At 38.7% G+C, this 25528-nt stretch overlaps 1 protein-coding gene across 3 annotated transcripts; it reads left to right on the top strand.

Annotated features, from left to right (window-relative positions):
* Window positions 1–17: 17 nt before the first annotated feature.
* RNMT (RNA guanine-7 methyltransferase) lies at window positions 18–25272 on the top strand. Of its 3 annotated transcripts, none has more exons than XM_006051091.3 (11): window positions 18–156; window positions 5560–6017; window positions 8122–8257; window positions 11306–11431; window positions 14720–14835; window positions 15895–16076; window positions 16556–16720; window positions 19596–19713; window positions 20725–20826; window positions 21842–21875; window positions 24944–25272. In XM_006051091.3, exons 2-11 carry the CDS (start codon window positions 5601–5603, stop codon window positions 24979–24981), a joined length of 1434 nt encoding a protein of 477 aa, XP_006051153.1. In that variant the 5' UTR covers window positions 18–156; window positions 5560–5600; the 3' UTR covers window positions 24982–25272. The 3 variants fall into 3 exon arrangements, with proteins under 3 accessions (XP_006051153.1, XP_044790433.1, XP_044790434.1); XM_044934498.1 differs by lacking the exon at window positions 18–156 and adding an exon at window positions 270–527; XM_044934499.2 differs by lacking the exons at window positions 18–156; window positions 5560–6017 and adding an exon at window positions 7612–7790.
* The last annotated feature ends 256 nt before the right edge of the window (window positions 25273–25528 follow it).

The raw sequence follows: 25528 nt of genomic DNA, 5'->3' as shown, positions 1-25528 counted from the left end.
CTAGCGTCCCTTCGAGCCGTCGCCCTCCGCACGCCGCGCGCGGCACGCCGGGACTCGGAATTCCGGGCCAAGCGACCCGCGCTCTCCGGAAGTGGCGTCATAGCGCGCGCGTGGCGTGGCGCCGCTTCCGCAAACAGAGTCGCGGATGGCTGGAAGGTAAGTGTGGGGTCGCAGCGCTGGGCTACGTCTTTTTGTGTAGCGGTGGCCGCCGGGGTGGAAGGGGCATTCCAACCACTGGCTGTGCCACTTCGGCGGCTGCTCTGCTTGGAGCCAGCCCGGGTTCGAGAGGCCCGAGAGCCGCTTCAGGCCCGGCCGTCTGCCGGAGCGGCCGGCCGCCTGCCCTGCGTGGTGGGCCGGAACCTGAGCCGTGCCGTGCTGGGGCGGTTCGATGCGTCCTCGAGTCCGAGGACACCATCGGCCCATCTGTGGGTCCGGCGTAGAGCTCACCTGCATGAGCTCTAGCCCTCAGCCCGGTGGAGGGCTCACACCTGAACCTCGGGTGTGACTGCTGCGCAGATCACCGAGAGGCAGGTTTGGTCGTTTATGCGCCTTCTTGTACCTGTTGACTCAGTCCTTCCCTGAGGGTTCCCGAGAGGCAAACCTCTTGTGTCGGGACCTAACTCATTACTCAGCTTGGACTCTCACAGTCTTATCCATCTGTTGGGTCGTTTGGAAATCTGTGTCGCTTATTCTGACCGAATTGTCTGTGGAACGTTTCGTTGGTGGAAATGTCACAGATAAATATAAATTAACTTTTATTCTCAATAGTGAGTTTAGATAGTACATTTCCAGAGAGAATTAATTATAGCCAGGGAAAAGTTACATCGTTTTATTTGAAATTAAAGCCAGTTTTATTTCCTTATTAGGAAAATGATTACTAGATAATCATTTTAAACAGTTATTTAGAAAATTAAGTTTCTGGGTAATTTTTTTCCTCTTTGATTCAATTCTTGTTTTGTCACTTATTAATATCTTGTTACCTCAAACCTTGGACAATGAAAGTTAATAGCCCTTGAAACCCTTCCTGATTTAGAGTCTCTTGTTTTTACCCATTCCATTAAACAAATTTATTTCTTATTCTGTTGGAACACTTCATAACTTTCAGGTTCTGAATTTGCGGAATCTCACTAATTTTCCGACTTTTGCTTTTTCTTCTCTGGTTTGAATAATACAGCCCAACATTTTAAGTCGTGTATCAGTTGTAAACTTCTTGAAGACTGGCCTTCCCTGGTGGCTCAGTGGTAAAGAATTCGCTTGCCAACGCAGGAGACATGAGTTCCATCCCTGATCTGGGAATATCCATCATGCCATGAAGTGGCTAAGCCCCTGTGCCACAACTTTTGAGCCTGTACTCTGGAGCCAGGGAACCAAAACTACTGAGCCCATGTGCCTCAGCTACTGAAGCCTGGGCACCCTGAAGCCTGTGCTCCACAACAAGAGAAGCCACTGCAATGAGAAGCGGGTAAACCACAACTACAGAGTAGCCCCCACTCCCTGCGAAAAAAAAAGAAGCCTGGGGTGGGGGGGAATCAACTTCTTGAGGACTAATTCACACAGTCCCTTATTGAGCTTCTCTGTAGTACTTCACTGAACTTGTTGAGTGGCTTAATAAATTCTTGTCCAGTTAATAGCTCATTTATTTTTTTACCCCCCCATTTCATCCGCAAGCCTGAGAACATTTGAAAGAGACTAAACAGAGGCCTTACAAATAGCTGAAAAAAGAAGAGAAGCGAGAAGCAAAGGAGAAAAGGAAAGATGTACCTAACTGAGTACAGTGTCCAAACAATAGTAAGGAAAGATAAGAAAACCTTCGTAAGTGAACAAAGAAATAGAGGAAGACAATAGAATAGGAAAGACTAGAGATCTCTTCGAGGAAATTAGAGATTCCAAGGGAACACTTCATGGAAAGATGGGCACAATAAAGGACAGAAACAGTAAGGACCTAGGAGAGGCACCTAATTAAAAAGAAGTGGCAAGAATACACAGAACTGTACAAAAAAGGTGTTAATGACTCAGATAACCACAATAATGTGGTTACTAACCTAGAGCCAGACATCCTGGAGCATGAAGTCAAGTGGGCCTCAGGGAAGCATTACTAGGGGCAAAGCTAGTGGAGGCTATAGAATTCCAGCTGAGCTCTTTAAAATCCTAAAAGCTGATGCTGTTAAAGTGTTGCACTCAATACGTCAGCAAATTTGGAACACTCAGCAGTGGCCACAGGACTGAAAAAGGTCAGTTTTCATTCCAGTCCCAAAGAATGGCAGTGTGAAAGAATGTTCAAAGTACTGCTCAGTTGCTATTCACATGCTAGCAAAGTAATACTCAAAATCCTTCAAGCTAGGCTTCAACAGTATGTGAACCGAGAACTTCCAGATGTACAAGCTGAATTGAAAGGCAAAGGACCCAGAGATGAAATTGCCAGCATCTGTTGGATCATAGAAAAAAGCAAGAGAATTCCGGAAAAATACCTACTTCTGCTTTATTGACTAGGCTGAAGCCTTTGACTGTGAGGATCAAAAAAAACTGTGGAAAATTCTTAAAGAGATGGGAATACCAGGCCATCTTACCTGCCTTCCGAGAAACCTGTATGCTGGTCAAGAAGCAACAATTAAAACCAGACATGAACAATGGACTGGTTCAAAATTGGAAAATTAGTATGTCAAGGCTGTATATCGTCACCCTAATTTAACTTCTATGCAGTGTACATAAGGCAAAATGCCAGACTAGATGACTCACAAGCTGGAATCAAGATTGCCAGGAGAAATATCAACAACCTCAGATATGCAGAGGATACCCTGCTAATGGTAGAAAGGAAAGAGGAGCTAAAGAGCCTCTTGATGAAGGTGAAAGAGGAGAATGAAAAGCTGGCTTAAAACTCAACATAAAGAAAACCAAGATCATGGTATCTGGTCCCGTCACTTCATAGCAAATGAGGAAAAAATGGAAACAGTGACAGACTTTATTTTCTTGGGCTCCAAAATCAGTGCAGATGGTGGCTGCAGCTATGAAATTAAAAGACACTTGCTCCTTGGAAGAAAAGCTATAACAAACCTAGACAGCATATTAAAAAGCAGAGACATCACTCTGCTGACAAAGGTCCGTCTAGTCAAGGCTATGGTTTTTCCATTAGTCATGTATAGATGTGAGAGCTGTACCATAAAGAAGGCTGAGTGGTGAATAATTGATGCTTTCGAACTGTGGTGCTGCAGAAGACCCTGGAGAGTTCCTTGGACAGCAAGGAGATCAAACCAGTCAATCCTAAAGGAAATCAACCCTGAATATTCATTAAAAGGACTGACGCTAAAGCTCTGATACTCTGACCACCTAATGTGAAGAGCCCACTCATTGGAAAAGACCCTGATGCTGGGAAAGATGCAGGAGGTGAAGGGGATGACAGAGAATGAGATGGTTGGATGGCATCATCTACTCAATGAACATGAGTTTGAACTCTGGAAGATGGTGAAGGACAGGGAAGCCTGTCCATGGGGTTGCAGAGTTGGACATGACTTAGTGACTGAACAACAACAATGGTCATTAAGTAGCAGGCTGGGTCTTGAAACTTCTTTCTACTCTCTTCACTCTGTACCTGATTCTGACATCCGTTGCAAACTAAGGATTTTACTAGTCCCATGCTTTTCCTGCTCTTGGTTTTCAGTGTCCCTAGGCCAAAAGAAATACCTAACAGTTTCCCTAAGTGGTTTAGTCCAAACAATTTAAGTGTGTCCTAACAACTTTATTTTAAAAAATAAATACACAGATTGAAAGGAATAGTGTCTAGTTCTTCAGTTCAGTCGCTCAGTCGTGTCCCAACTCTTTGTGACCCCATGAATTGCAGCACGCCAGGCCTCCCTGTCCATCACCAACTCCCAGAGATCACTCAAACTCACATCCATTGAGTCGGTGATGCCATCCAGCCATCTCAACCTCTGTCGTGCCCTTCTCCTCCTGCCCCCAATCCCTCCCAGATCAGAGTCTTTTCCAACAAGTCAGCTCTTTGCATGAGGTGGCCAAAGTACTGGAGTTTCAGCTTTAGCATCATTCCTTCCAAAGACAAATGGACAGGTTGGATCTCCTTGCAGTCCAAGGGACTCTCAAGAGTCTTCTTCAACACCACAGTTCAAAAGCATCAATTCTTTGGTGCTCAGCTTTCTTCACAGTCCAACTCTCACATCCATACATGACCACTGGAAAAACCATAGCCTTGACTAGACAGACCTTTGTTGGCAAAGTAATGTCTCTGCTTTTGAATATGCTATCTAGGTTGGTCATAACTTTCCTTCCAAGGAGTAAGTGTCTTTTAATTTCATGGCTGCAATCACCACTGCAGTGATTTTGGAGCTCCAAAAAATAAAGTTTGTCACTGTTTCCACTGTTTCCCCATCTATTTCCCATGAAGTGATGGGACCGGATGCCATGATCTTCTTTTTCTGAATGTTGAGCTTTAAGCCAACTTTTTCACTCTCCACTTTGACTTTCATCAAGAGGCTTTTGAGTTCCTCTTCACTTTCTGCCATAAGGGTGGTATCATCTGCATATCTGAGGTTATTGATATTTCTCCTGGCAATCTTGATTCCAGCTTGTGCTTCTTCCAGCCCAGCGTTTCTCATGATGTACTCTGCATATAAGTTAAATAAGCAGGGTGACAATATACAGCCTTGACGTACTCCTTTTCCTATTTGGAACCAGTCTGTTGTTCCATGTCCAGTTCAAACTGTTGCTTCCTGACCTGCATACAAATTTCTCAAGAGGCAGGTCAGGTGGTCTGGTATTCCCATCTCTTTCAGAATTTTCCACAGTTTATTGTGATCCACACAGTCAAAGGCTTTGGCATAGTCAATAAAGCAGAAATAGATGTTTTTCTGGAACTCTTGTTTTTTTCATGATCCAGCAGATGTTAGCAATTTGATCTCTGGTTCTTCTGCCTTTTAGTTCTTAGTTACCACAAATGCATAGTAATGGAATGTGTACATCTATTGAGGACTAGACTTCTCAAGCCTTGAGATGAGATTTGACACCAACTGCACTTCTTGTTTTACATTTATTTTCTGTGGTACCACCAAAGTCTTAGCTTCACAAGGTTCTGTTGTCATTTAAAGAAAAATATAGTGCAAGCTACTCAGTTAAAACTGTGCTCTACTTGATGGTGTATCTGTGATATCTTCCAGGTGTCAGATATCACTAAGTTTTCATTAAAATACCCTGCTGTGCACATATGAATTTGTTACAGTGTCCAGCACACATTTTGCGAGCCAAGGCTGTAGAGTAAGGGTCAGGATAGAAATGGAACTAACTTCATTTACTGTGATGACTTTTGTCAGTTTTAATGTCAGTGGTGACTTTTATGGATTAGATTTTGGAAGTATATGGGGATTATAATTAGTACTTCATTAGCATTTTCAGAAATTCATGTGCAATATGTATCATTATTGTTTTCAGTATTCTCTAATAAGTTTTTTAAAATTCTTGATCACTGAAATTAAATGGCCAAGTTCTGATTTAAATTGTTTTTAAAGTCTCAGCATTATGTTTACAAGTAATATCAAATTTTTACCATTTCAGTATCAGTTCATGAAGTTTGACCATCATTTAAGTAATCAAAAATGGAAAATTCTGCAAAAGCAGAAGAACATGAAAAAATCTTTCATAAAGAAGTGAAAACATCATTAGATTCAGAAACAGAGTCATCATTCATTATTAATGAAAATACAGCCTTTCCTGACACTGGTCTTTCTGCAGAGGCTCCTACTTGTGGGCAAGTAAACACACCAAAAAAGAGAAAAATGGAGTTTGAGGATGATCTTGTAAAGGAAAGTTCTAGTTGTGGGGAAGACACTCCACCCAAGAAAAGAAAACTTGATGCTGAAATTGCCCCAGAGGAAAAAGGTTCTGGTGATGATGAAGGCATTTCAAGGAGAAGAAGAATAGAAACTGATGGTTTTCCAAAAGATGAACCTACTGGAGATGGCACTCAGAAAAGGAGAAAAATAGAACTTGAAGATGTTCCTGAAAAGCAAAAGGTATTTGGAATGCATTTTTTAAAATTCATAATGGAATATGTCAGATTAAAACGTGGAGCAGTTATGAAATACCTTTTTTTAAAAACATAATTTTAATAACTTAAGGGTTCTGTTTTTTTAACTTTATTTTATATTGAAGTATTGTTGATTTGCAATATTGTGTTAGTTTCAGCTATACAACAGCGTGATTTAGTTATACATATATCCATTCTTTTGCAGATACTTTTCCCATATAGGTTATTTCAGAATATTGAGTGGAGTTCCCTGTATAGCAGGGAACTTGCAAGGTCCTTGTTGATTGACTGTTTTATATATAGTAGTGTGTATATGTTAATCCCAAAGTCCTAATTTACCACTTTCCCCTGCCTTTCCCCTTTGGTAACCATAAGCTTGTTTTCAAAGTCTATGAGTTTGTGTCTGTGTTGTAAATGAGTTCAGTTGTATCATTTTTTTAGATTCCACCTTTAAGTGATGTTATATGTTTGTCTTTCTCTGATTTCTCTTAGTATAATAATCTCTAGCTCCATGCACATTACTGCAGATGGCATTATTTCCGTCTTTTTGTGGCTGCATAATATTCCATTGTGTACATCTTCTTTATCCATTCTTTTGTCAGTAGACATTTAGGTTGCTTTCCCATCTTTACTATTGTAAAGAGTGCTGCAGTGAACAATGGAGATCATGTATCTTTTCAAATTCTGGTTTTATTCTCATACATGCCCAGGAGTGGGATTGCTGGATCATATACGAGTTCTATTTTTAGTTTTTTAAGGAACCTCCTACTGTTCTCCATAGTGGTTGTACCAGTTTACATTCCCAACAGCAGTGTACAGGGTTCCCTTTTCTCCACACCCTCTCAGGCATTTATATTTGTAGACTTTTTGATAATGGTCATTTTGACCTGTGTGAGGTGATACCTTACTGTAGTTTTGATTTTCATTTCTCTTTTATTTAGATAAAATTTCTGCTAATGAGATAATTTTAATCTTATTTGGAAATCTTGACTAAACACTTGAAAGGGAGTTTTTATAGTTTGCTTTTTTCTTAGTGTTTTTAAAAAGACACCAGTGTAAGTTTCAAATGATTTACCTTTTTTCCTTTTTAATTAGGTGTTTATCTCTTTTTTGTGTTTGAAGTATTTGAGATTATCTTTTAAAATGATAAAGTTCTAGATGATACCCACTTTTACATTTCTTTCTTAATGTAATTCCTTAGACTATGTTATTTCCACTTCTTATGTGAAGGTAGTTACTTGAAGCCTGGTATTTAACAAGAGTATTGTAAAGCAAGGGATAGCAAATCATTTTCATCTGGGAATACTATTTTGTGATGGGACGTGAAGTGGAGTCTGCATTATGCAATGAATGAGTAAAATTCTGTTATTACTCCTCAGGAAGAAAGTGGCAGATAAGCCAGGTGTTTGTCATTGGTGAATTGCAAACCTTTTTAATAGAGAGAAGCTTGTATTGTAAACATAGTTTTCAAATTTTTACTAGCAGTGGAACCCTTTTTGCAAGGGAAAATCTTCAACCTTTTACCTATTTTACATACCAGGTGAAACACTTTGGTTGAGCAGAAAGTGGGAGAATCTGAGGCCCTTTACTTATGTGGCATTTTTGCAGAATGCTTAAGGTCTTAGAGAGTACAAATTGAAATTTGAGTTAGGTTAATAGCAAATAATAGAAATCATTGACACCGAACGTAGACGGTTGTGTTCTCATCTTTTTGTGAATATTAGCTCCTGTAATGCCCACATAATTTTATAATAATATAGTAAGTATATTATTTCCATTTTATTTTCTTGTAGGAACTTCATTCACTACTGACATTTACTGAACTGAATAAATCAGAACTCTGGAAATATACTGGTTTTATTAACACATTAACACCAAAATTCTATAGATTTCTTAGGAGATGTTTTTAAAAATAGGGAGCAGGGGAAAATCTTTCATGTGATTATAATTAGTGGGATTTCTGTGATTCTACTACAGCTTCGTGAAGTATACCAATCTCAGTATTTTATCCATATATAGGCCAGATGCTCTTTTAGACTTATTTGTTTCATGTTCAGCTTCTTAATTTTGTGCCATTCTTCTATTTTCAGAACTTGGAAGAAGGACACAGCTCAGCAGTGGCCGCTCACTACAATGAACTCCAGGAAGTTGGTTTGGAGAAGCGTAGCCAAAGCAGAATTTTTTACCTAAGAAATTTTAATAATTGGATGAAAAGTGTCCTCATTGGTATGTTTGTTTTTTGATTTACAGTTTTGAATTTTTAATTTCAGCTTATGTTTTCTTTTTTTCTCCCTAAGTGGTTAATCATATACAAAGTGACTAGATCTTTAGTTACTGTTCATTTAATCATTAAACCTTGGCTTTATAAAACCGGAGCCAAACTGAAATTAGGCCTTTGAGATAAATTATTTTCATATTTACTAATGGCTGACTACATAGATATTAATATGGAGTTATTTAGGTTTTCAGAAGGCAGTGTGCTTTTATATTTAGAATTAAGGTTACCTAGTGCATTGAAGAAGGAAATGGCAACCCACTCCAGTGTTCTTGCCTGGAGAATCCCAGGGACAGGGGAGCCTGGTGGGCTGCTGTCCATGGGGTCGCACAGAGTCGGACACGACTGAAGCGACTTAGCAGCAGCAGTGCTTTTAAATAATCTGTTTTACTCTAGTAGTTTTGGAGCAATCTTATATTATTGAATGAAACATTTGGGTTCCATTAAGTTAAGAAGATGGGCTGCTGCTGCTAAGTCACTTCAGCGTGTCCAGCTCTGTGCGACCGCATAGACGGTGGCCCACCAGGCTCCCCCGTCCCTGGGATTCTCCAGGCAAGAACACTGGAGCGGGTGGCCATTTCCTTCTCCAATGCCTGAAAGTGAAAAGTGAAAGTGAAGTTGCTCAGTTGTGTCCGACTCTTTGTGACCCCATGGTCTGCAGCCTACCAGGCTCCTCCATCCATGGGATTTTCCAGGCAAGAGTACTGGAGTGGGGTGCCATTGCCTTCTCCAAAGAAGATGGGCAGTGGCATGATTTTTTATCTCTGGGTCTTTAATGAGTTGGTAAAGGTCATCATTTGTATTGATTGTCCATTGAACTTGTTCTTTTCTTCTGGGGAGAAATAAAGTTTACTTTGAGGATTGATGGAGAAATTCAGCTTTTTGAACATCATTTTTGTCTATGAAAACTCATTTTTGAATTTAAAATGGAAGTCAATGGAGGAAATTTAATTCTGAAAATATTTATTGCTTTCTGTATCAAATATATTAGTCAGCCACTTACCTGAGATTAGAGAATTTATAAAAGCCAGTAAGTGTTGAAGTTTTTCACAAAAAGTTTATTTAGTTTTGGTTTCTGTTTTGTTTTTTTAAAAAGCCAGCCTCAGAAAAAGTGAGAATGCTTTCATAGTTAAACTAAAAAAAGTAATGTGCCATTTATGACTACTTTCTATCGTTTTGACAATATTTTAGTAATTTTAAAAAATAAATTATCCATCCTGAAAAGTGTTAGGAATGGGAACTAGACTCATTTCAGATACATTTTAATATTTTTCTTTCTCACTTTTGTTTTTAATATTTATGTTTTATTACAAAAATAAGGCTTATTTGTTTCTGCTACTTGTCATCTAGGATAAATGAATAAACTCTTTAAAAAAAGGGTTTTTTAGGGTTACTATTATGGCATTTTAAAATCTATACTCATAAAATAATCTTTGGACCCTATTGCTAATTTCTCAATTTTTTTCTTCCTTTCTTCATCATCCTTAGTAATGTAGATGACTTATCATTGAATATTTTTTCTTAGTCACTTATTCATGTATTTATTCATTGAATAAATATTTTTAAGTTCAGTCGTATTTTTCACATTGTTAATTGTATTATTTTTATAAACAGGAAAATAGGTAGTTTTTATTATAAAAACACTATGTCAGGCAAAAATGTCAGGCAAAAACGTATCTCTCAGCATATTCCTGATGGTGGTTTCTCCTTCAGCTGTTTCAGCAGCTCTCTTAACGGGTGCTTTGCGGTCTGCACCTGTCTTTCTGGTCTTGCTGTAATCGATGTGCTCTGTGCCAGATTCCTTTGCTGTCTTTTTTTGTGTGTGTTTTCTCAACACCCATTCTTTGCCATTCACTTTCTCTTCCTTGCTGTTTATAGCTAGTGATAGTTGAGTGTGATGCTTGAATGTGATAAAGGTAACTTGAATAATGTTTCATGAAGATTTCCCCTCTCATTAATCTTTTTGTGGAAATAAAGAGGTTTTATCATTCATGCTGCTTTTTACTGTTTGCATATTATGCTGTTTTTTAAAGATTTATAGCAGAAAGTTAAATATTGAACATTTGTACATCTGTTGAAATCAGTTAAAAATCCTATGAACGGTGAAAGCAGAAGTATTTATACAGAATATTCTAGCAGTCAAAATATTACATAGGAAATAAAAAGCATTAAGCTCAGAATGATAAAGGTAGAATAGATCTAGGATTCAGTATTTTATCCAGTGTTAGAATTGCTGAATATTTCATTGTCTAAGAATATTAATATGCCTTTAACTGATATTTGAACCATTTGGCTATTGATGTAGGGAGCCTACTAATATCATCCATTGATTATTAATGAGATTTGGTAGATTGAGATAAAAGATTCCATTTTTACTTCAGAGTTTTAAGAATTCTGATGACAGTAAAGAGGTTTATATAGTTTTTTGACTAGTTCTTGTGTTTCTTTTGGAGGTAAGCCTGGCATCTTTTATCAAAATCAAGCTCTTATGATCCCATAATTATTTTCATCTTATTAAGTGTATAAAAAGCCAAACACTTAGCTTTGGAAAGAGAACTACAACAAATTATGAATTAATTTTTGTCTTATCAGGAACAAGTGTTGGGTATTCTTGTATTAATTAGAATTTAAATAAAATGTTTGCTATTGACCTGCCAAGATCATGCAGCTTTTCTATACTGTTAAACTTCTGTTTAATCAAATGAGAGAAAATGTTTGCTATATAATATTGAATCAAATTCTGAAAATAACCTTCAAAAACCTGTCTTAGTTTCTGAAATACCAGAGACATACTCCTTCTTCTTTAATGCTGAAGAAGAGTCAAGTTAATTAACTCTTAGTCAAATTTGAAATATTTCCCGAAAGTTATGAATTAATTACATAAATGAATGTGTTTATATTACACGTCATGCAGAAGTTACTAGATTATTAAGGGTAACAGTTTATGCTTTAGCAAAAATGGGGAAGAGCATTTATTATAACTTATTTCTCTCTTTTAGGGGAATTTTTAGAAAAGGTGAGACAGAAAAAGAAACGTAATATCACGGTTTTGGACCTAGGATGTGGTAAAGGTGGAGATTTGCTCAAGTGGAAAAAAGGAAGAATTGACAAGCTAGTTTGTACTGGTAAGAGAGAGAATGACATGGGAAGGAATGTTTTGTGGTCAGCCAGGTAAATGGAAATAAGAAAGATATATTATGGGCATAACACTGAAATACCATACCACAAGATGTCTGGGAGCTGCTCATGAGACAGGTGTTTTTTAAATGAGGAATGAGAATTCACTGATGGTGTTAAGACCACAGATGATTGAAGTCATGTCAGACTCCATGTTTGAAGCACAAACTTGGAAAGGCTTTCACTGGTCACAGATAGGGCAGCTTCATAAATTAAAAAAAAAACAGTAATTATAGTGGATTGAAACACATGAAATAAGGGGAAAATCTCATTGTTCAGACTTGGAGGGAGCAAGGGAACTTACTCATTATTCTGTAATGTATAAACAAAGGTAGAACGTATTTATCTTTTCTAACCCTATATGAACCATATTTCAGCATAACCAAATGGTATTGAAAAATCACAATGAATACATTTTTCCACCCTTAATGAAATAATGGCTCTAGTTGCAGTCATTAAAAGATGCTGAAGCTATTAGGAGAAAAGTTGAAAGGAACTTAACTGGATTAATCAAGCACCTGAACCTCCCAGTCATTCTTAACCCAGAAGAGGGGCAGGCAGACAACATGTTCCTTCCTGTCTGAGGAGTCATGGAAGCGCACAGCGCTGCCTGTGGAGTCAGGTTGCCTAAATCGGCACTTCTCACAGTTTCTGGTTTATGACCTCAGTTCAGTTCAGTTCAGTCGCTCAGTCGTGTCCGACTCTATGCAGATGACAGCACCCTTATGGCAGAAAGTGAAGAGGAACTAAAAAGCCTCTTGATGAAAGTAAAAGAGGAGAGTGAAAAAGTTGGCTTAAAGCTCAACATTCAGAAAACGAAGATCATGGCATCTGGTCCCATCACTTCATGGCAAATAGATGGGGAAACTGTGGAAACAGTGTCAGACTTTATTTTTGGGGGCTCCAAAATCACTGCAGATGGTAAGTGCAGCCATGAAATTAAGAGACGCTTACTCCTTGGAAGGAAAGTTATGACCAACCTAGATAGCATATTCAAAAGCAGAGACATTACTTTGCCAACAAAGGTCCATTTAGTCAAGGCTATGGTTTTTCCAGTGGTCATGTATGGATGTGAGAACTGGACTGTGAAGAAAGCTGAGCGCCGAAGAATGGATGCTTTTGAACTGTGGTGTTAGAGAAGACTCTTAGGAAGAGTCCCTTGGACTTCAAGGAGATGCAATCAGTCCATTCTAAAGGAGATCAGTCCTGGATGTTCTTTGGAAGGACTGATGCTAAAGCTGAAACTCCAATCTTTGGCCACCTGATGCAAAGAGTTGACTCATTGGAAAAGACTCTGATGCTGGGAGGGACTGGGGGCAGGAGAAGGGGACGACAGAGGATGAGAGGCTGGATGGCATCACCGACTCGATGGACATGAGTTTGGGTGAACTCCAGGAGTTGGTGTGCTGCAATTCATGGGGTCAGTACACTCTTAAAAATGATTAAGGACCCCAGGAAGCTTTTGTGTATGTAGTTACATCTATTGATTATGGAAATTAAAACCGACAATTTTAAAAATAGCTTTAATTTATTACAAGTAAAATTTAGTGAGAAGACTAGCATTTTAAAAGTATTTTTGCAGATTCTTAAGTCTGTAATAATAAAAGACAGATGAATTTGCTCCCCTGTTTCTGCATCAGTATGTTGTGATGTGTTATTTGATGAGCAGTGAAATGGAATTATTTGATGTGAAACTCCATTAAATCTATCTTGCACTTTGCCCTGTGAGATTTTGTTCACTAAAATTATGCAAATCTTTTAAACGTTGGCATCAAGAAATCACATTGGTTTAATATCACCATAATCAGAAAAGTCTTTAGTATTGGGACAATGCCCAGCCCATCGTGATAGAAACATTTTTTTCAGAGTTGTAGTTTTCACTTGAAAGCTCAGGTTTATCATTGGTAACAAATACCATCTGTAGTTTTCACCTTTTTCATTTTGAAGAAAAGGTCTGCCAGATTACCAGCTCTGAATAACCAGTTTGTCTGTCTGTTGTTCTTCAAGTGAAAACAATTTTTGTATAAAAAATTGGCCAGTGCAGCTCACAGACAGTCACACCAGTCCTATTCTGATAGACTTCATTATCTAACAGAAATGTTTTGAAGATTTTATAAAGTTAATGTTTACTGCTCTATCAAGGACATTGCTAAATGAAATTGGCTTCCCTCCTTCCCCTTTTTTTCTTTCTGAGCTGGTTTATAGCAGTGAAAAATATATCAAGAATTACCAGTATCATTGGTGCTCCTACCTGATATTCATGACACAGTATCAACTGTTATTTCTTTGTGTTAGTCACTCAGTCATGTCTGACTCTGCAGCTCCATGGATTGTAGCCCATCAGGCCCTTATGTTCATGGAATTCTCCAGACAAGAATATGGGAGTGGGTAGCTATTCTCTTCTCCAGGGGATCTTCCTGACCCAGGGATTGAATCTGGGTCTCCTGCATTGCCGCCAGATTCTTTACCACTGAGCCACCAAGCAAGTCCTTAGACTACAAGGAGATCAAACCAGTGAATCCTAAAGGAAATCAACCCTGAATATTCATTGGAAGGACTGATGCTGAAGCTGAAGCTCCAACACTTTGGCCACCTGATGCAAAGAACTGACTCATTGGAAAAGACCCTGATGCTGGAAAAGATTGAGGGCAAGAGGAGAAAGGGGCGACAGAAGATGAGATGGTTGGGTGGCATCATCAACTTGATGGACATGAGTTTGAGTAAACTCCGGGAGTTGGTGATGGACAGGGAAGCCTGGTGTGCTGCAATCCATGGGGTCGCAAAAAGTCAGACACGACTGAGGGACTGAACAACAGCATCCACTGGTGCCTCTGTACCTGCAGTGCAAGTCTCAACACTGGGAAAAAACAAATAACATTTTATTAAGAAAATACAAAGAGCTGAGTGTACAGAGTTAGGTTTTATAATTCAAATTGGAATCTAAACTTTCTGCTGTAAACTTTGAATAAGCATTTAAAAATCATGATAGAATTTCTCTGTTGTCAGTACTTATTGAGAAAGTGTTTTAATTCATTCTGAAAAATATGGGTCATTTGCATTGGTACAGAAGACTTTCTTCTCCCTTGTTTTGAAGGAAATAGAACCTTTTTGCTTTTCTAAGGCTAGATTCCTTGCTAGAGTTTAACAGTTGAGATGAAATCTAGATTGTGCCATTTTTGTGTTTCTGATGTAATGTGGGCCTCTGCTGACATCACTGATGCCCCTTCCCCTTCCAGATATCGCTGATGTTTCTGTCAGACAGTGTCAGCAGCGGTATGAGGACATGAAAAACCGTTGTCGTGATAATGAGTATATTTTCAGTGCAGAGTTTATAACTGCTGATTGTTCAAAGGTATGTGTTTTTTTAGAAGTATGTCTTTATATTTTTAGTTTGAATAAGTGATTTGTTTTAAAAATCAGCTCATTTTTTAAAAATGTGCTTTGAAACATTAAAAATCTTAGGACATGGCATTTTTAATTTCAGCTAGAAATTCCATTAATGATACATTTCCTTAAATGACCCACCAAATACTTCTGGTAATTTTTAGCTTTTAATACTTTTACTTTGGAAATCGTTTGTTGCTTTTCTGTTTGGACACTTTTTTCTATTATTTTGGAATAGATCTGCACTTAGGTTTTGTTTACCTTGTAATTTCTTTGACCGGCTTCCCAACATGTCACAGTCTGGTGACACCTGTTTCCGAATCTCTTTGACAGCTGAAGTTCAAGACTACAGAGGCACTTGAAGTGCTGGAAATCTCCCCCTTAAACTTTATCTCTCTTTCCTGACTTGTTAGCTCGTTAAATTATTATAGATACGTTTAACTACACGTTTTGTTTGCAGTTGTAAAGGTGGAAAGGAGTGGTAGTATACTGCTAGAAAGTTAGAAACCTTTAAAAAACATTTTGCATTTTTCAACATTTCCCAGGGAGTTCTCTGGCGGTCTGGTGATTAGTATTTGGCACTTTCACTGCTGTAGCCCAGGTTCAGTTCCTGATTGGGGAATTAAGAGCCTGTTAGCTGCATAGCACAGCCTAAAAAATAAAAAATGTCTCAAAGGCCGGCTTTATGTTTTTCATAAACCCAAGTATATAGGTCAACATCATTTTACTTTTTTTTCCAGTAAAGCCAATTAAAGAATCAGTTCCTTTAAATGTCATATGTTTGTTTGATGAATTTTTAGTATGATTCCAGAATCTCTAGTTTTTAATATTAGTATGAAAGTGGGAATCAAATTATATTGAACCAGAAAGAGAGAACATTTTTATTATGATCCTTAAGATGCATAATGATAGAGGATAGGTTGGTTGGGGGGCATGTCAACTTTTATTTTAAGGATCCTAACATTAGAAATTCACTAATTATGTTGCAGCCAATTTCAAAATCTTGACCCATTATAATTTGTTTCAGGAACTCCTGACTGATAAGTTTTGTGACCGAGAAATGTGCTTTGACATCTGCAGTTGTCAGTTTGTCTGCCATTACTCATTCGAGTCCTATGAGCAAGCTGACATCATGCTCAGAAATGCGTGTGAGAGACTGAGCCCTGGAGGCTATTTTATTGGTACCACTCCCAATAGCTTTGAATTGATGTAAGTACTTTCATATATTGTGGTTTATAAAATATTCAAAATTAAGCTTATCTTAGAGCAGCAGATATTTATCAGAAATAGTTTATAGAAGGGCTGAGTGCTTTGATAATGTATTTGTGTAGATAATCTGGCTTTAAGTTAAAAAGTCAGACTTACAGATGAGCCTTTAAAACATCTTTGTGTGTTAGTTGGGGACTGATGTTGCATTGAGCCAAAAAGCCAGAGGTGGTATTGCTAGATAAACTCCAGATCAGATGAGACTTAACCAGCTGTCATGATAATGAAGCCTATTTCTAGCATAATTTTGTTAGTGAGATTGTTAATGATTTTAGCATATTGCTTCTTAAAAGTAGCTCAGACCCACTTCACAGCTATCAATTGCATCATGTGTGTCCCCCCCCCCCATATTTAATCTGATCAAAATAAATTTGACCTAATAATAGATTTGATTTTTTTGGGGGGGGGCGTGTAACTTACAGAAGACGCCTTGAAGCTTCAGAAACAGAATCATTTGGAAATGAAATATATACTGTGAAATTTCAGAAGAAAGGAGATTATCCTTTATTTGGCTGCAAATATGACTTCAACTTGGAAGGTGTTGTGGATGTCCCTGAATTCTTGGTCTACTTTCCATTGTTAAATGAGTAAGAATGTCATTAATCTGTTACTGTTCTCTTTTGGGGGCTTCCCAGGTGGGTCTAGTGGTAAAGAACTCACCTGCCAGTGCAGGAGACATTAAAGATGAGGGTTTGATCGCTGGGTCAGGAAGATACCCTGGAGGAGGGCATGGTAACCCACTCCAGTGTTCTTGCTTGGAGAATCCCATGGACAGAGGAGCCTGGCAGACTACAGTCCATAGAGTCACAAAGAGTCAGACACGACTGAAGAGACTTAGCACATAGCACATTCTCTTTTTGCATAAGAATGAAGGTAAAGGGGGGAAAATCAGTATTTCTGTTTGTCTCTTATTTTAAGTGGGATCTTAAGAAGTATAGCCTGAATAATGACAAAACTAAGACTCAACGGTTGGTGCCATAGGTCACTTACAGCCTTACTCATTTAGTTTCTTTTATTCCTGAAACTATTTTATCCTGTAAGCAAGAAAAGGGAGCCTGTTGCCTACAACTTGTGGCATGAAATAACTGACAACTAGAAATAGCAAAGATTTGTTTTTAAGTAACTACTGGTACTTGGGTAACTAAAATTAGTCCTCCCAAAGTAGGGATCCTCCTTTTGACGGGAATAGGTATATTAAAAGTTGTTTATATTTCACTATAGTTTATGAAATTGTGACTCATGGCAGTGGTGATAGTAAAATCCTGATTCAGGAATGTATTCATGAACCTGAATTCTTAGGAGTCCTGGCAAACCATAACCCCAGGGAAAGCTGAGGTTTCAGGCTTTATCAGGTAGGGCTCCAAGGCCTAATGAGATACCTTGGTCTTGGGGGTTTCCCTGAGAGCAAGTGTGGAAGAGTCAAGTTAAATGTGGGCCATGTCACAGCTGACCAAAGTGTATTTCCTTCTTTTTATTTTTTCTTCTTTTTAAAACAAAGCCTTCATTAACTGAGGAAAAGGTTGAGCTTTATTTTTTTACTTATTTTTAGATGGTGATTATTTGTTTGAACTGTGTCTCAGTCAGCTTGTAAATTTATGGATGTAGGATTTTCAGGAGTTCTACAGTGTATAAAACTTTTATATAAAATAAAAATAAAATAAGAAAATGAAGTAGCATGTGATTAAACATGGAAAATACTATGCACAATTTATAAATCTGAAAGTTAAAAAATTTATATCAGATTTTCCTTATAATTAGCAAACTGGGGAAATGTTATGCTTGAAGAAATTAAAACGTTTTTAGTATGTTATTTTATATGTTTGTTATGTTAGCTTGGTGCTTTTGGTTGACGGTGATTTGAGTATACCCCAAAAGATAAAGAATGAAACGAAAGTTTTTTGTTTTTTTTTTTTTAATGGCTAAGCACACATTAGCAATCTTTTCTGCTTGTATTGCTAATGATGATAAACATATCAAGTAATAAATTGTCACTTTAATTTTCAAATTTTTATAAATTGTTTATCGAGATAGGTATTTGTTCGGAGAGACAATCTGAAAATGCATAGGGATCCAAGCCGCCTTTGCTGTCTTGTTAATTAGCTTTCATATGCAGACATATTCAAATCGGTTCAGATTGAGTCTCTGTTCTTTGTAGTTATGATATTTGTAGATGTAAAGCTCAGTTTCCCTCGTAAAGGCTTATTTTGGATATTTTTTGATAGAAAATGAACTGCCTGGAATAGAAGAGGCTTTATATTGACCTGGGTTGTCTTCCCAAGGGGCCTGATGGAAGTGGCAGGGACTCCTGCCATCCACGCGGCTCTTACCTGCAAAGCTGAGTGGCCCTCTGATGTTCCCTCGCTCTGTCCCCTCATCTGTCACATCAAGGGTCCCCTTTCAGGGTTTGTCCTGTTCCTCCTCTCATCTTTTTATCTGTTGCCTGAAATCATCCTCAGGTTCCCTTTTGTTGTCTACAGATGTGCAGTAGTCTGCTTCGGCAATTGCACTGGGAAAGATATTACACAGAGCAAAGGGAGACCTAATGTAATTAGGACTTGAGGAAGCCACCTGGGAGAAAGTGACATCTAAGTCAATATCTAAAGGGTGTCTAGTTGGCCAGTTTTGCCTTAAGTGTGCTGGGGAGCCAACGAGGTTTTTAAAAGGACATGACCTGTGCACTTTTGAAGCTTCATCTGACTGCATTTGGAATATTGGTTGAGGGAGGGTAAGAATAAAAGCAGGGAAACAAGCAAACGAAGTGGTGCCACATTGAATGGTGATGGTGATAGAGTAGGCTGGTGGCCACTGTCGGGATTGGAAGTGGGCTTGTTCCAAGTATGTTTTGCAGGTTAATGGAGAGGATGCAGTGGTGTGCTGAACACTGGGCAAAGGGTTGGGTGGCAAGGAGGATTAGATGGTTTACTGAAATAGCAAAGACTGGCAGGAGAACAGGCTGGTGGGATTCAGTCCTGCAGGCCTGGGATCGTTCTGGTGGAGATTTCTGGGGAACATGGAGTGAATGTGACAAAAGCCGGGACTGAGCTGCCACCACTGCTGGCAAGCTGTGTACATCAGGGAGTGACATCGAGCAAGGATTTGGGCCACTTTCTTCAGAACCATGACATCTAAGAGTTGGGAAAAGAGACCTGTAAAAACTTGTGAAGACGCAGTTCAAGATGTAGGATAAAAACTAATAGTTTGTCTTGCCAGGGAATCCAGAAGATGAAAGAGAATATTTTCGTTTCACTTCCTGGCCTGTTTGTTAGGTTACTGGAGTTCCCTGTGACCCAGGGAGATCTAACTGCATGTTTTTTTCAGGTCACTAGGGTGTTGCCCTTCACTTATTTTGCATGGTCCTCTTGTGAATTCGTAAGGTTTTTAGTTAAGCCCAGAAGATGTTACTGTTGCGTAAAGAATTATAAATATTTTGGAAGCCTTTTCATGAAAATCTTTTTTGGACAGAATGGCAAAGAAGTACAATATGAAATTAGTCTACAAAAAAACATTTCTGGAATTCTATGAGGAAAAGATTAAGAACAATGAAAATAAAATGCTGTTAAAACGAATGCAGGCCCTGGAGGTGAGTATTTAGAAATTGTGTAAAAATCCCAGGTTGTTGCAGACTTGTTTGATTGTTTCTGAGATTCCTTTCAAGGCCATGGACACATTCAGTATTTATATAAATTGCACAGATAACTGGTGCCAATGCTAGACTGTTCAGCACCTAGGACAGAGCTTTAACACAGGCTGTCAGGACTGTCGGCATTTGGGGCTGCTCTGTATCTGAAGCATGAATTTTTACACTACAGGAATAAGCAAATTTATTTCTCATTAGCAAAAATGTGTTGATTTTAATGGTTCCAGAATGGTCTTTTGATTAATAATGATGTGTTTGAGCCTAGTTACAATGATTTAAAATTCACGGTCTGAAACTGCAGTTACGTTTGCACCAACCTAATACTTAAAATGGATTAAAAATAATGCTTGAAGTAATTTGAATATCAGACATTTGGTCACCATATCTTTAAAAACACAGCATTTTTTTGAGGCCCTTCTTCATATTCTGTGTAATTGTGGAGACGATCTGTATTGGAGACTGGATGTTTTCCTTCTCTTCCGAAACTCCCGAGGTTCTTTTGACTGTATTTTATTTATATTATTTCCAGTTGCTGTTCGTACTTCCATGGCGGTTAAGTCACTGTAACATTCAGATGAATGTTTAACTCTTGTGTTGATAACTTCCTTCAGGTTTGAGTTGTGGCAGAAAAAACCTTTGCCCGGGAGTCACGGAGATACAGCAGGTGTTTGCTGCCAAGTGGTCTTGGCAGCGATTCAGCACACTGTTCAGTCCCTCTGTGACACTCTGTAATTGTAGATACTCCGGCCATGCTCATTGTTAACCACAGCAGCTTCTTTGTTCAGAGAGGATTCCCTTCACTCCTTTTTTTTAATATTTCAAAAGTATGTGTAGTTTTTATTTCTGAAGTAATACTTAAAGATTATTGTCTCATTTCAGTGATTTAGGGTATTTCATTCTGAATTGTAAATTTCAATGTAACAACTCAACTAGGAATTTCCCTTGACTCCTTAGCCATATCCTGCAAACGAGAATTCCAGACTTGCCTCTGAGAAGGTGGGTGACTATGAACATGCAGCGAAGTACATGAAGAACGGTCAAGTGAAGCTACCTTTGGTAAGGTTTCATTCTTTAACAAGTCTTACAGGAAAATGGAAACTTAAATTATTTCACTGGTTTACAATACTTGGGTTCACTGACTTATAAATCAGATACACTTTAGCCTATTTCTCTTAAGTTATGACTTTTTATAATTGTAGAATACAGAATAAAATGCACTTTAATGCTGAGAAATGTAGTGCTGTATTTGAGAAAGTAGGATGGGAGGAATGTTCTTAGCCTGGCTTGAGAGTTTTCTTGCTGTATCATTGTATCTTAGCCTGGACACTACTGACTAGCAGTGTTCCGTAGATATAATTCAGGGGCTTATGAACTTAGATGAGGGAAGATGACATCTTCACAGACTTCTATCCACATAGAAGTTCACATTTTCCTTAATTATGAATGCTCCACAACCATAGTGGTATTACTAGTTGTAGCTGTGACTTTGTTATCAATAGAAATTATAGATATTTGTGTAACACATTTTTGCTGACATCTTATAGTATTGATGTTTATTTATCACTTATTCAACATTTATCACTTCTTATTTCCTTAGTTATTAGGCTTGTCACTGTATCTTATTACTTAGTGTCTTTGCAAAATAGCAAGTATGTTACTAAATGCAGTTTAGTTCCTTTGTGATTTCCTTTGTAAAAACACAAAAGTCTTATTCCCTCCCGCAGTATTATTTGATGTTTCAAGATAGGCCTTTTTTCTGCCAAGTTAAAAATGTAAGCTCAGTACTTTTTCCAGTTACAAATGAATACACTTTTATGCAGATTCACCCTTTGATTGAGAATCAGTGGTTTAGAGAATTGGCAGGAGCACAAAAGTGATGAGAAGATGGCATTAAAAGTTAATCTTGTTGACTTATTTTATATTCAGATCACAGTAATATTAACAGTGAATTGTATGTATATTTATAGTGAAGTTAGGGTTTTGGAGCACCTCTGACTGTTATTGAAAAATAAGTATACGTGTACTTCTATATTCAATCTGAAATTTTCTTCCTTATTTTTTTTAATTTTAGGGGACCTTAAGTAAATCAGAATGGGAAGCTACAAGTGAGTATATCGTCAGTGCAGATTTACTGACATTTGCAAAGATTGCTTCAAAGTGATTGTTAAAATTGGAAGACTTTAGAAATTCTTATGACACAGATTGTGAGGGGATGATTGTGTTCACACAAAATTCCTATAAATGTCTAGTTCCCCTTGTCTTGCAAGGCTGTTCAGTGCCAAAAGAAAGCATATGCAGGGTGTTCCTTAATGTAAACTTTGAGCGTTCTTAAATATTTCCCTTGTCTGCTCGTTACTACAAAGCCATCTGTATTTTACATCTTTACCTCACATTTCTGTTGGGAATTTTGGCTTATGGACCACTTCCTTGTGTTTCACTTGGTTGTGGCCTCTCTGATGTTAACAGTGAAGGTTTAGTAAATGCTAAAATGTTCAGTTAGGCAGCACTGAGCAGGATGTCTTGGAGGATGTGTGGTTGGGAACGGCCATGATGTGGAGGCATTCTGAACTGAGGCGTGCATGTCTGGCTGAGCAGTCAGAAGCCTGGCCAGTTCTCAAGGTCCCAGACCCTCCCTGCCAGGGTGATGGTGGTGCCCCATATGGTCACCCTGAGGACTTACAAGGTAGTTCCCATTCTTCGCTTAAATATTTGTTGATTATATTGAAGAGAAAATCAGAGGTATTCAGAGATGAACACTTTGAATATTGAGTTACATAAAGATCTATGAAAGGGCTTTGGGGGATACAAAAAATAAATACTACCTCTCTGCCTCGCAGTGGAAGAAACATAAATAAGTGACTTCTAGGCAAATTGTTCTACACGTTGAAGTTCCTGTAATGGGGAAAACAGATGAAGGAGCACTCAGTGAAAACTAGAGAAATTGGAATAACAGATGGTGTTATGGAATGTGTAGCCTGGGCCTGGTCGCTGTTGGAAGCTTTCATGTGTTATGCCTCATTCTGTCCTCACAGCTTCATGAGCAGACTACTGTTAATCATGCCTCCTTTTCACAGATAAGAAATCAGGCAGATAGCTTGGCAAAGGTCAGAGAGCTAACCCAGGTGCTTCACACTCGCAGCCTTCGCCTCACAGAAGCCCACGTGAAAGGAGGAGTCTTAGGACTAGCTGAATGGAAAGAGAGGAAAAGGGAAGACAAAGGCTAACACTTTGAGCTTGTTTGTCTCAGAATATTGTTTCCTTTAGTAGAAATGGGATTGGAAGATATTAGAGACGTCATCTGTGATGAATGTGGGAATGTGTGCAGAAACCGACACATTTCTTTGGCTTCCTTGGAGTGCAGATACACAGCTGCCTTAGCTGTCCTGTCAGTGCCAAAGAGCGGTACAGCAGGATAACCTTGGGCAGAGGTCGTGGTGGTGGTGCTGGCTGCAGATCAGGACAGTTTTTTTATACTAAATGTGGACTTTAGTGATACTGTGCAGGTGAATTAGATGCCTCCAGACACTTGAAGAAGGGGGTTAGAGATGAGAAGAGCAATAGGAAAGGATCAGTGGCCACAGGGCAGCCAGGATCATCGTGTCAGGGCTGTCTGCTCTGTGACGAGTTAACACTTTTACAATCTAGAGGGCTTTGTGGGTTGTGCCACAGTCTGAGAAGCTGTATTTTAAACTCCTACTGGTCTAATCATGAGCTTGTATTTCCAGAGCTTGCTGCTCCTCTAGAAGATGCTTTAATGCGTTGCTGACAAATCAGAAGTTGTTCAAGTTTTGTTTGTGTAAATCCTAATTGAAATGCTGGCACAGAAGGCATTTTATATATAATTAGTGAGACTTCCAGAATTTTTGAGTTAGAAAAGAGAGAAAGTTACTCATTGCTGATCTGAAATCGAGCATTAGTTTTCAGTGACCCTACATCAGAGCAGCTCAGGACAGCCAGGTTACCTGCAGTAGGTGCAGAAGTATTTGGGGTGGGTTTGGCAGGGTTGGTTGTAGACAGAGTACTTGGAATGCAGAGCAAGCTCTGATGCCGAACTGTCCTGAGCCTTAGTACTTGCTCATGAGAGCTTTAGGTTGCTGCACTATCTGACCCTCAAGAGGAATTTACAGTGTTGATGATCACTCTGCCTGTTTTCTGCCCGTCTGTCTGCTCTGCTGCCAGCCATCTTTCATTACTCCTAAAAGACTCGGGAGGTAGTAGATGAGAAGTAAAGAACAGCATGATCAGAGAGGTGTTGGGGAGACTGCCTTCATGTTTCTGTGCAGACTGGATTGAGGGACAGAGAGCTCGAGGATTGGGAGGCCCTTACATGGTCTACCATCCTTCGTCTGTCCCCTGTCCCACAGTTGACCCAAGGGGCAAGGCTTCCTTGTCATATGGCTTCTTATCTTGACTTGCTGCTTGAATGTCCTAGTGAACATCCTGAACATGCTTGTGATATCGAGACTTTGTCATCTCTGTTGTTTTCATAACTATAATGTCTGTCAGTATCTCAGAAGAAGATACGTTTGAACCTCAGTGATTCAGGATGAGGAGCTGCGGGTGCATTTGGATGTTTGAGTGAACACACGTGGAGCAGGAGGCCCAGTTTCAGGGAGCATGCCTTTGAGGCTGGGTGTGTCTCTGCTGGGGTTGTGAGTCCTCAGGTAGCCTTGGCCCACTTTTCTTATCATGCCCTTAGCATTACAGCTGGATAATTGGATGAACTTCAACATGCACGTTATATTCCTTTACAGTATTTTTTAGGGTTCACCCACCCACAAGTAGCAAACTTAAGAATACCCTGCACTCACAGTAGTGTAGTTATTCTGGTTAAAATAATTAAATCATAAAGTTTCCAGTTTTCATTTTCTTTGCTTCTATGCTTTTTTTCCCTCAACCTGTCAGTAGAGATTTTAGAGCTGTTGAGTTGGATTGCTCCATGGCTATGATGTCAGAGTATTACAGTAGGTGGATATTTGTTTTCAAGTAAATAGATACGATCCCATATCTACCTAAGTATGACTCACAATTATTGAAGAACTCTTAGAAATAAATAATGGAACTTTTCTTTCAAAAGCTGCTTGAGAATTTTCACCAAATTATGAATAAGACCAAGACTGTTGCCCTGAGGATATAAGAAACCAACCTCTAATTTTATTTGTTTTCTTTTTAGGTATTTACTTGGTTTTTGCATTTGAGAAGCAGCAGTGAGCACGTCACACGTGCAGTGGCACCAGAGCAACTGTGTTCTGTCTTATAAAGATTTGAACGGTCCACCTTCCATAGATCTGACGCCCTTGTTAAATGTAACTATTCTCAGCGGGCAGGATGCTGCTGGAAACGTCAGTGTATAAATGGAACTTTTGCTGTCTGTGACAGATGAACTTTGTGTGTGTATATAAGAATGAGATGGGACCTTTGTCTTTAAAAATCTATTTTTAAGTAATGTTCTAAGAATTCCATTTGCCTCCACTCTGGTAGCTCATAAAAATTATGAAATGACGTGTTAAAGCCTGAGTTCTTTCACCAGTGCTCTGCTTCGTCCAGTGTTTATTTACAGTATTAAACATATTGCAGTTGTAGAATTGGTGGGAGTGTACTAATTCACAGGGATATGTGCTCATTTCCGAAGTTTTGTTAAGTGTTTTTCAGGGTTAAAATAATTGCTCTCTGTACAACTGAATGTCAGTGTTCAATATAAGTTTAAAACTAAAATTTACATGGGGATAAAAGTTAATTAACTTTTAACTTAGGATTC

This window comes from Bubalus bubalis, chromosome 22 (assembly GCF_019923935.1).
Source record: "Bubalus bubalis isolate 160015118507 breed Murrah chromosome 22, NDDB_SH_1, whole genome shotgun sequence".
Classification (NCBI taxonomy): Eukaryota; Metazoa; Chordata; class Mammalia; order Artiodactyla; family Bovidae; genus Bubalus; species Bubalus bubalis.
Note: the sequence above shows the minus strand (reverse complement) of the source record. Positions and strands in the feature narration are given on the sequence as shown.

Coding starts and splice junctions, on each gene's coding strand:
- RNMT (XM_006051091.3), top strand. CDS start 5,601: ATGGAAAATTCTGCAAAAGCAGAAGAACATGAAAAAATCTTTCATAAA. Junction 8,258..11,305: donor GATGAAAAGTGTCCTCATTG/GTATGTTTGTTT, acceptor TCTCTCTTTTAG/GGGAATTTTTAGAAAAGGTG. Junction 20,827..21,841: donor GTCAAGTGAAGCTACCTTTG/GTAAGGTTTCAT, acceptor TTTTAATTTTAG/GGGACCTTAAGTAAATCAGA.